The sequence below is a fragment of the Mytilinidion resinicola genome (genome assembly GCF_010093595.1).
Source record: "Mytilinidion resinicola strain CBS 304.34 unplaced genomic scaffold BDZ99scaffold_8, whole genome shotgun sequence".
NCBI lineage: Eukaryota > Fungi > Ascomycota > Dothideomycetes > Mytilinidiales > Mytilinidiaceae > Mytilinidion > Mytilinidion resinicola.
In genome coordinates this window covers 1,245,463-1,256,414 of record NW_022985444.1, presented here as the reverse complement: position 1 = coordinate 1,256,414, position 10,952 = coordinate 1,245,463, and the positions used below count along the sequence as shown (strand labels likewise).

General features: G+C 54.6%; 3 protein-coding genes across 3 annotated transcripts; 1 reads left to right on the top strand and 2 right to left on the bottom strand.

Annotated features, from left to right (window-relative positions):
- Window positions 1-4,099: 4,099 nt before the first annotated feature.
- Window positions 4,100-5,884, bottom strand: BDZ99DRAFT_570291 (protein fyv10). The gene is made up of 4 exons (XM_033727974.1): window positions 5,786-5,884; window positions 5,116-5,670; window positions 4,858-5,046; window positions 4,100-4,790 (listed from the first exon to the last, which is right to left on the bottom strand). Exons 1-4 carry the CDS (start codon window positions 5,834-5,836, stop codon window positions 4,359-4,361), a joined length of 1,227 nt encoding a protein of 408 aa, XP_033577981.1. The 5' UTR covers window positions 5,837-5,884; the 3' UTR covers window positions 4,100-4,358.
- Window positions 5,885-6,197: 313 nt separating this feature from the next.
- Window positions 6,198-8,571, bottom strand: BDZ99DRAFT_462293 (ATP-binding cassette sub-family F member 3). Its single transcript, XM_033719816.1, has 3 exons — window positions 7,672-8,571; window positions 6,479-7,620; window positions 6,198-6,423 (listed from the first exon to the last, which is right to left on the bottom strand). The coding sequence occupies exons 1-3, from the start codon at window positions 8,263-8,265 to the stop codon at window positions 6,297-6,299; spliced, it is 1,863 nt and encodes a 620-aa protein (XP_033577980.1). The 5' UTR covers window positions 8,266-8,571; the 3' UTR covers window positions 6,198-6,296.
- A 1,200-nt stretch (window positions 8,572-9,771) lies between these two features.
- Window positions 9,772-10,846, top strand: BDZ99DRAFT_385794 (uncharacterized protein; the record flags this gene model as incomplete). Its single annotated transcript, XM_033715447.1, has 3 exons — window positions 9,772-10,017; window positions 10,092-10,338; window positions 10,401-10,846. Coding segments are annotated over 3 exons (939 nt in total), but the record flags the coding sequence as incomplete, so codon positions are not given.
- Between the last annotated feature and the right edge of the window lie 106 nt (window positions 10,847-10,952).

Sequence of the window (10,952 nt, the reverse complement as noted above, 5' to 3'; positions counted from 1 at the left end):
CGCTGCATGCAGCGGCGGATTTCGGATTAACCGATGTCGTCAAAGGTTTCCTTGACAAGGGTCGTGGGACTGGTCCCGAAAGAATTTACGATGAAGCACTCAAGGCAGCGGCTTCTGGAGGCCATGCTGCAGTTGTTTCATTGCTTCTCTCGCGGGATGAAATCAAAGATTTTTTGACCCTCGGCCCAGCTTTCTACAACGCAGCTTCAAAAGGGCAAGCCGCAGTCGTTGAGATATTTTTGAAACACGGCGTCGATATCAACATTAGAGCTGGGAAGGATGGAAATGCGCTTCAAGCCGCCGCTCTTGCGGGTCATTCCGATGTTGTGTCAGTCCTCCTCGAGTACGGTGCTGATCACAAATTTCCTTGCAAGAGATATGGCACTGCTCTTGCTGCCGCTGCCGAGAGAGGCCACCAAAAGTGTGTTCAAATCCTCCTAGATCATGGTGCAAACACCAATGGAAGAGGGGGCTGGTACGCCTACCCTCTCGTTTCGGCCATCGTTGGAAAGAACATGAACATCATCAACGCTCTACTAGACCACGACGCCGACGTGAACGCCCTTGGCGGGAGGCATGGATGCCCGCTGATGGCAGCCGCTTCGTTTGGTATGACCGAACTGGTGCAGCTGCTCATAGACCGCGGAGCGCAAGTGAATGATATGGACGACAAAGGAGCTGACGCCTTGTACGCAGCTACTGTATCAAGCCATCTACATCTCGTCAACTTACTCCTTGACCATGGCGCTGACGTCAATGCTAAAGGAGGGAAGCACCGGTGCGCTCTCAATGCAGCCAGTTACGAAGGCCATCTGGACATTGTCCTACGCCTCATTGATGCAGGCGCCGATCTCGAGTATGTCTTCGATCATTACGGAAACGCTATGCAGGCCGCAGTACGTAAGCCCCGACACAGATAAAAAGTTTCCCAGCAATCTGTCTGTTTGAAAGACTACTTAGGGAGTATTTCGAGACAACCACAGTGGTGTCTTTGGATCCCCTGAAGAAGCGTCTCACGCAACAGTTCCTATTGCAAGAAATCGATAACGGTTTCCTCACTCCGGTTCTGAATGATTTGCTAACCTTATTGCCACCTTTAGGCCCAGCGAGGACATGCGGACGTCGTTGCAACACTGGCCAAAGCAGGAATGGATGTAAACGCTGAAGGCGGTGACAAAGGCAGTGCCTTGGTTTGCGCAGCCACCTACGGCCAAGACGAAATCCTCGAACTCCTCTTCGAGCTCGGCGTCGAGGAGGGAGGAACCGGCGAAATGACAAATGCCCTGGTACTCGCATCAGCAGAGGGTCGCGAAAGCGCCGTAAGGCTCCTAGTTCAGCACGGTGCAGATATCAACTCTGTCAGCAATATGACTTCTCGGTTCCTCTCGTCTCCCCTAGAAGCAGCAGCTGCCCGTGGCCAGCTAGATGTCGTCAAAGTCCTGATCGACCTCGGCGCGAATCTGGCTCAAATCAGCGACGGACACTATGGCACCGCTCTCATAGCCGCTATCGACTCTACCTCTCTAAACGAGGAAATGGTCAAGCATCTTCTGGAGGCCGGAGCTGACGTCAATGGCACAGTCGAGGACGCTGAAGAACCGAAATTTGGATATCCCCTAGCTGCTGCCACATCTCTAAACAATATGCCTATTACCCGCCTGCTTCTCGACCGCGGCGCTGAGATTAATCTCGTCCACGAGTTTTCCGTGACAAGCATGCAGGGTGCTGCCCGCCACGAAGACATGGGGATCCTTGACCTTCTGATTGAGAAAGGCGGCGACGTTAATCTAGAGAGCGAGCCTATGAGTCCGTTTGGCGATGGTCCGGTAAATCCACTACAAGAAGCTGCATGGTACGGCAACGAGAATGTGGTTCGGAAATTGGTCAGCCTAGGAGCAACCCTCTCCCTCGAGGCGGACAACACCAGGTTCAAATCAGCACTTCAAGTAGCGAGTTTCCGCGGACATACTGACGTTGTGAAGGTACTCCTCGAGTTGGGGAGCGACCCAAACGAGGTTGGAGGAGAATTTGGCACCGCCTTGCAAGCTGCGGCGTCTCAAGGCTTTGACGAAGTCTTGCTCGTCCTGCTAGACGCTGGGGCAGACGTACACTACGCACACGTCGGAGAGTACTCGACGGCCCTCTTCGCAGCCGTAGAAGAGAATTATCCCACCGCCGTCCGCGTGCTCGTCGAACGCGGCGCGGACGTCAACCAACCCGCTGGCAAAGGGTACCAATACCAACAGGTGCTTCAAGCCGCCGCGATCGATGGCTCCGAGGAAGTAGCCAAGCTCCTCATCGAGCTCGGGGCCGACGTCAACGCAACAGGCGGCCGCTACTGGACCGCCCTGCAAGCCGCTGCCAGCACAGGGCAGTACGAAATCTGCGAGGCTCTCCTCGAGCACGGCGCGGACCCGAACATCCAAGGCGGCCAGTATAGCACTGCACTCCAAGCCGCCTACACCGAAGGCTACTACTTCGTCATCGCCCAACTATTCCGCCGCGACCCCGCTCAGCACTCTCTCGTAGGCGGCGAATTCGGCAGCGCAATGGGCGCCGGGCTCGCGGGCGCCTGCGCCGGCCTGGTCAACTCCCTCATAAACCAGCACAAATTCGACGTCAACCTCAAGTACGGCAAATTCGCCAACGCGCTACAGAACGCCATCGCGAAGGATAGAGACGAACCGGGCATCATCACCTCCATCATCTCGCACGGCGCTGAGATCAACGCTGTGGGAGGCCACTTCGGAACAGCGCTCAACGCGGCGGCGTGGAGGGGCTACACAGAGACCTTCGCGCAACTCCTCGACGCCGGCGGGGATCCAACCTTAGGCAGCAAGAACTTCCCCAATGCCCTCTATGCCGCCATCATCGGCAACGAGAAAGACATCTTCGACCGCATCCTCAAAGACAACCTCGTCGACGTCAACGCGTGCGGCCACAGGTTCGGCTCCCCCCTCATGCTCGCCGCGCGCTGGGGCAACCTCAGATTCGTGCGCGCCCTTGTCCGCAAAGGCGCGCTCATCAACATCTCCAACTGCGGAGAAGACGGCAGCCCGCTGCAGAGCGCCGTCCTCCTAGGCCAAGTGGAGATCGCGCGGTACCTCATCAACCGCGGTGCGGACGTCAACGTGCGCGGCGGAAAGCACGGCGGCGTGCTGAACGCCGCTGTGCTGGGCGTTAACGCGCACATGGTCGAGTACCTCCTGCGGAAAGGCTGCGACCCCAACGAGAAAGGCCGCTTGTACGGCTCGCCGCTGCAGGGCGCCGCGGCATTTGGGGATATCAAGGCCGCCCTCGTGCTGCTGCGGTATGGCGCGGATGTTAATCAGAAGGGGGGGAAGTACGGCACGGCGCTGCAGGCGGCGTGTGTTACTGAAAACCCAAATGACCTCGTTCAGCTGCTCGTCGACCGTGGCGCCGAGCTCGACGCTGTGGGCGGGCTGCATCGGACGGCGCTGCATGCTGCGGCTATCAGGGGCGATGAGGATGTTGTGAGGCTGCTGCTGACGAGTGGCGCGACGTACGCTCCTGTTGATCCGGAGAAGGCGTATCGCAGGTCTGCGGAGGCGGCGAATGAGCTGTTGGAGAGGGTATGGGATACGATACACGAGGATCCGGAGTGGGATGATGACGACGACGCAGTGGAAGGTGGGGAAGAGCAGGAGGGAGAAACCGACGACGACGACGAAGAAGAAGAAGAAGAAAAAGAGGAGGAGGAGGATGTGGAGGATGAGTGGCCCATGCCGTGGAACGTCGAGTCTATCCCCCTCTTCGATCGGCCTTACAACCCACCTGACCCGTGCGCTGTTCAGACGCCAGCGGATGAGAGCTCGGCATCCGAGGGGAGCGAGGATGGGGATGACACGTCGGTCCAGAAGAGTACGGATCTGAGCAGTGAGGGCAGTATGGGCGAAGAGACGCCTCACAGAATCGACTCGAAGATTGAGGGGGCGAAGACGCCGAAGAGAGTTGATTCGAGCGCGGAGAGCAAGGCAGGTGCTGAGGAGGGGAGTAAAGACTGGGAGGCGCTAGGGTGGTTGGACGGGGAGGATGTTTTTGAGGACTAAGGGGAATGTGCATACGCATAGGGCAATATGGGAGCGATTGAAGCATTTTGGATCGGGATCAAAAGGAGTTAATCCATATGACAGTCTATACATAACGAGAGGAGCACATATCGCACTTATCCCACTACTCCCTCAATGAACCGTACAAGCCCCACGCTTCTTCCTAGAAGTACCCCCATATCCATGCCGCATGAGATACGAAACTCCCGAACTCCCAAAGCCTTTCACGCCAAAATGAGTCGCTGTGAAGTAGAAATCGGGCTCCCTCGGATCCCGCGCCGGCCTAACCTAAGAAATAAAAACCTTCTTAATCGCCCTATCCTCAAACACAACGTTCAGATCCGTCGGATCCCGCACCTTCCCCTTCTCCGTGCCAAACTTCTCGTTCACGCGCTTCAATCGCTCCCATCCGTAGATCCGCCCATTTGGCAACACCACCGGGTCGTTCTCGACATAGCTCTTCGTGTGGTGTGCATATGGTACGTTCCGCGCGAGCTCATTGAGCTCGGTGCTGCAAATCGGGCAAACGGTTGTGGTGGATGATGAGGCGTTTGCGGAAGATGAAGCGTAGGCAGAGTGACAGGATGGGGTTTTGAGAGCGGAGAGGCCGGCGGAGAGGGCGATGTGGAGAAGAGGCCGCGAGGGGAGAGAGTAGAGGGCGTTGTGGGTGGTTAGGAAGAGGGAGGCGAGGTGGGAGTAGCGATTGGGGGAGTAGAGGGACTAGAGAAGTGTTAGCTTCGATTGAAGGATAATGAAAGTCTATTGCTACGGAAGGGGTTAGATATACCTTGTATGGCTCTGCTTCTGTCTCCGGCGGGAACGCGAGCAGTCCAGCTGCTCGAATCGCAAAGTTGGTTTCAGAGTGCGATGCTAGATATTTCCGCGCGTGTGTCCGGGCCTCGATCAACTTCTTCGTGTCGCAACTGCGGACCATTTCGATGTACTGCTGTAGTCGAAGCTCGAATTCGAGGTTGCACTGTTAGACACAGGGTCAGCATTCATTCACAGAATCAAGTGTTCAAAGAGAAAAATTGACAGCACTCACCCCAAGCTTCTCCAACCCCTTCCGGTTATCCGCACACCACGCCACCGCCTCCTGCGTTCTCCCAGCCCTCAAACTCCTCTCGATCCGCGCACACTGCCCCCATGCCTCCAAATCCACCAACTCTTCTATCCCCTTCTCCCGCGCTAATTGCGCTGCACTCTCTCCATACCCACTCCTCAGCAGATAATCCACCAACAACCTATTCAACCGCACCCGGCTCCACTCCTCATACTTCACATCCGCCAGACTCGGAATCGTGTGCAAGCTCTGCAAATGCGCCAACCGTGCCTGAGTCGACGCATGCGTGGCGAGCTCGGCAGTATTCAAATCCACGAGCTTCCGCTTGAGTGATTGCATCTTCGTTATCATAGCATCGAGGTTGTTCAGGACGTCTGCTGGGGGAGTGGATGAAGGGTTTTGCGAGGCTTTGAGGGCGGCAGAGGCGGTGGCTTTGAGGGTTTTCTGGACAGAGGTTTGTTCGTGCTGGATATATTTCCGGGCCTGGTTGAAAGTTTTGCGGGATTGTTCGTAGGGCATGCGGAGGAGGGGTTGGTCCTGTAACTCGGATGTACGGTTAGTGGCGTGAAGAGGTAGTTATAGTGGAAGTTTTGAGGCGTTTGGCTGGCCTGGAAGCTCGATGGAGCTGGGGATCTTTGATAGATGGACGTACGAGCAGCAGGTGGCTCTCAGCGTTTAGCTTTGTGGTTGTGAGTTCGGCCATGGTGTTGAGCGAGTGAGTAGAAAGAGTCAAAAGAGTATTTGTTGCTACCCTCGGCGTGTAGAGCTCGAAAATTAGAGCTGAGGTTGGACAGTTCCAAGGTTGAGGTCGACCCTGGTGGGGCTGTTTTAGAGCTCGTGATCGGCCCGCGGCGTGGACAAAGTAAGTCTGTCTCTCCAAGGATTAAACCCCTTCAACGTCATCCAGAAGCCCAAAATCAATATCAACAACGACTGTCTGATGTACGCCGTTCATACCCGAAACTTAGTCCGTATGTTTTGTTGACAAGCTAAGGGACCCAAAGCAGTGGCAAACACGTGTCAAGTCACAAAAGCTTCACTAAATCAGTGCTCCAACGAAGTGACCATGAATCATTCATTGTGTTTTACCTATTACACTAACGCCTCTAAGCCCAATGCAGTCAACCCAAACCAAAGAAATGAATGGTCTAATCTATCCAGAACTAAACAGCACCAGTCGAGACCATCTTGTTGCGGAGATGCTTCTTGTAGTCGGCGATGCTGCCATCCCAGCGGCGAATAGTCTTGTTCTCACACACCATGATGTCCTTTGCAATTTTATCGAGCAACCTATGGCACACATATTAGCGATAATACTTCGGGAAACGAGGGGGTTGAAGCTTACCTGAAGTCGTGAGAAACAACCACAACACCACCGTTGAACGCGTTGATAGCATCGGCCAAACTGTCGATAGTTGGGATGTCGAGACCGTTAGTAGGCTCGTCTAACAACAGCATGTTAGGGCTCTCGATGGCTAACAGCGCAAATACGATTCTGCTCTTCTGTCCTTCGGAAAGCGTGCCCATCTTGGCAGTCTGCGACTCTCCGCTGAGGCCGTACTTGCCTAGCTGCTGGCGCCAGTACTGGTAGTCCTGGCTCTTGTCCGAGTATTTGTCGCGGACGAAGTCGAGGGCAGATTTGGTGAGGTCGAGTGACTCAGAAGAGTGCTGTGTGTAAACACCGAGCTTCAAGTGAGTGTGACGAGATACGGTTCCTTGAGTTGGGGAGAGCGCGCCGGTGAAGATACGGAGGAGGGTCGATTTGCCGACACCATTAGGTCCGACGAGAGCAGTCCGGGAGTCCATGTCGACACCAAAGTCCAGGTTTTCGTAGAGGTTGTCTTTCTTGTTTCCAGAGTACGAGAATGTCACGTCGTCTAGCGACAAGACAGGAGGTGGGAGCTTGTCGACGTCGGCGAACCGGAAGGTGAAGACACGATCCGTAGCAACAGGTTGGATAAAGCCGTCGGCCTCCATCTTGTCTAGGATCTTCTGTCGCGATTTCGCTTGCCTAACCAAGTTGGCATATGTACCAGCGGAGGCGATGAACTTCTTGATGTGCTTGATCTCGTCCTGCTGCTTCTCGTAGGCCTTGCCTTGGTTGATCTCCTGCTCAGTCCTGGTCTTCATGTACGAGTCGTAGTTACCACCATAGTACAGAAGTTGCTTCAGACGCATATCGATCATGTTTGTGCACACGCCGTTCAGGAAATCCATACTGTGCGACACCAAGATCAGAGTACGATCCCACTTCTTCATGTATTCTTCTAGCCACACGCAGGCCTCGAGATCCAAATGTGCGGTGGGGTCGTCGAGAAGGAGGAGGGAAGGCTTGACGAAGAGAGCCTTGCCGAGTGCTACTCTCATTCTCCAGCCACCGGACATGTCCTTTGTCTTCTTGTGAATGGTGACCTTGTCGAAACCGAGACCGGTGAGAATGAGAGAGGCGCGGGTGTGGAAAGTCGACGGGTCCATTCCTTCCATGCGCTATACATGCGTTAGTTTCGTGATAGAGTCCTTGAGTGGGAGACGACGTACCTCATAGAGCTCATCCAGGATCGGGCTGTCAGGCCCATCCCTGTCCAAAATGTCCTCAGCCAGCTTCTCTAGCCTCGCCAACTCGTTTTCGGCCTCCTTGACAACCCATTCTAATGCACCCAACTCGGATGGCGGGGCACCCTCGTTCAGTAGGTAGATGTCGATGTGCTCAGGGAAGGGGTACTCGCGCTTGTCGATAGCCTTTAGGAGAGTCGACTTTCCGCATCCGTTCTCACCGAGGAGCCCGTACCGACGGCCGTAGTTGACCTCGAGAGTGGTGTCGTTGAACAGAACTTTGCCGTGGAACACGAGCGAGGCGGACGTAATCTTCACATCGCGGGAGGCCTCGAGGGATGACAGCACACCTGTCGTCACCCGGTCTGAGATGCCGTCTTTGTCTTCTTGGAGTTTCAACTTCTGGAGGACCTCGCTGTTCTCGTCGACCTCGTCGTCGTCGTCGCCGTTGACGGACGAGGCAGTGGATGCGTTCTTGGAGGCAGCGCGGGAGCCGACCTTGGAGGCGGCGGTCTTCTTGGGTTCCTTGCCGTCGGCGACCTTTTTGGCCATGCGGGCAGCTTTCGATGCGGAAACCATAGTGACTGATGGGTGAGATATAAGAAAAAGCGGTGGGGAGGAGTGCACTGGAGTGCTTTGTAGAGCCTGGCGAGGAAGAAAAAGAGTATTAAAGGTGGGCTGTGGCGGGGCATGTGGGCCGTTATCGCGACGCACCAATCAGATAGCCGTCTAGACAGTCGGAAAACACCTTCACCGTCGTGGCATTGTAGAACTGTCTACTCCGTTATACCTGGGTATCGCCAACGAAGCCTCTCACCAGTTCCGAGCAGATAGAAAAGGTACGCGGTGCTTACTCCAAGTTTGGCTTGTACATTCTTATCTCTTCGGGCTTTTAGAAGCTATTGCTCAGTCCTCGTACAGTCCCTCGCTATAGTTTTCATACCTCTGTAAGTGGTATGTAACTGACGCAGCATCCTCTGCGTTGGCCTGGCGAGTTTCCAGACTGTGAAAACTAACGGATGTTCGATTCAGTTCGGATCCTGGAAAAAGGAAGCCCCAATAGCGGCAGAAGAGTGTGCGGAAACCTGTGATGAGGCACTGTACATGCAATACTATACTGCATCCGGAGACTGAACTTAAAGCATCAGCAAAAGACGGCAAACTGACGGTAGTCGAAATGGTCTCACGGGTCAGAGGTGGATTTTGAGGTACAAAACTCAAAATGCAGGGCTGAAATTTTCCCAACCGGTCCATAAGGGGTCAAGATCGGCGCTAGTGAATAGGGCTGAGGCAGTCCTCGCTCCCCCATCACGGCGACCATCGCGATTAGTAAGACCCTAACTGTACTCAAGTAGGACAACCAGTGTTGCTCGAGTAATCCTCTCTTTGAAAACTATCTCTATGTTCTCTCACACGCTTTTTCCACCACAGTTGGAGCGATCTAACTTGCATCCATCACATCATCTCTGTTTAGTCAAAGTATGCGTTTCTTCTCAATACTGTCTCTTCCATTGTCAAGACATCCATCTACGTGCCGTGCTATAATGCATATAGATTCCTGGAGTCCCGAGGAGATGCTTCACCACGATGGCTCTTTGTACATAATCGTTACGTTATAGCGAGCTCGGCCCCCTCACGATTCTTCTTCTGGTCAAATAATCTTCGTCATACCGCAAGACGTGCTCTGAAAGAAGCCTCAGCATCACCATGGCACCCGTAACAGTGGATGGCGTGCCGGTGCAATCTAATTGCTCTAAAGACTGGCTGTGGTCACGTTTCATATTGTACCTCTATTTCCGCTTTCCAGGAAACATCCTCGCTGCCCCGAAGTTTAATGACTCGCTATACTCCTGTGCACCCGTACACAGTGCTATACCGACTTTTTGTGAGAGGATCGAAGGTAGTACGCGACTGGCTTCATTAGTGACTTATGCGCGAAAGAGGGGGAGCCGTGGGCTACCGGATGACTGCTTGTTTCTCTTCCTGACAGCCTCATGCCATGGGAATCCTTGAACCATATCCCCTCTGGAGCAGTCCTCAGATACCTCTCCAAATTTTCCTGCGTCCTTCATTCAGGTGCGCTCAAGCATGTCTTCCTCACCACGCACCTGGAACTTCAACACCGACCGCTACCTCAACCGCCTCATACCCCCCTCGCCCCTTCGTAGCATCCCATATCCAATAGCACACTTCCTCGGCTACCGCAGAACGCCTCCAAAAGACGTCGGGAACATACTCGGCGCCGTCTTCGCCTTCATAGGTGCATTCGTAGGCCTACTCGCGATAGCTGGCCTCTTCAACTACACTGCCCTCAAAGACTTAGATGGCCCAGTGCTAATCGCCTCCTTCGTAAGATCTCCTACTTCACTAAACCATCTTCCCCCAATCTCCCTAACATCTCTTAGGGCGCTTCCGCAATTCTAGAATACAACACCCTCTCCTCCCCCTTGGCTCAGCCCCGCAACACCCTCCTAGGCCACGCCCTCTCCGCTACCATCGGCGTGGGAATCACAAAACTATTCGCTCTCTCCTCCCTGTCCCACTCCTTCTCCCATAGCCTCGCCTACATCCCAGCCGCCCTCGCATGCGCCCTCTCCTCCGCTGCCATGCTGTTGACTAATACCGTCCATCCGCCTGGTGGCGCCAGCGCTGGTACATATACTCCAAATCATTGTTCCCTCTTCACACACAACTGCTAACCGTGACTATTCTAGTCCTCGCCGCTACGCTCCCCGATGTCATAAACATGGGCTGGCCCTTTGTCGGCCTCGTCACGCTCGGCAGCGCGGTTATGCTCGCTGTCGGGCTACTAACGAACAATCTCATGCGGCGCTTTCCGGTGTACTGGTGGACGCCGGATGATCTGAGAGGCGGCCGGGAGGAGGAGGGGGATGTGGAGAAAGAGGGAGAAGAGAGGGCTGCGGTGACGGTGACGAGGGAGGGGATGCAGGTGCCAGAGTGGTTGGTGTTGGATGTGGAGGAGATGGGGCTGTTGGAGAGGTTGAGGGAGAGGCTAAGAGGGGGCAGGGTTGAGAGAAGGGTGTCTGGGGCGAGTAGTGCGCAGTGTAGTGTTGTGTCGAGTCATGAGGAGGGCGTGATTTGGGGGTTGGCGGGGAGTTCGAGTGAGGAGGGAGTTTTGAGGGGGAGGGAAGAAGTTTAGAGGTGATTCAGACGTTCTCAGAAATAATTTGGATTAGCAATGGCGTTGGTGACGCTTATGGCTTTGTATGGGAAGTACAAATTAATTGCCGTATCAACCGTGACCA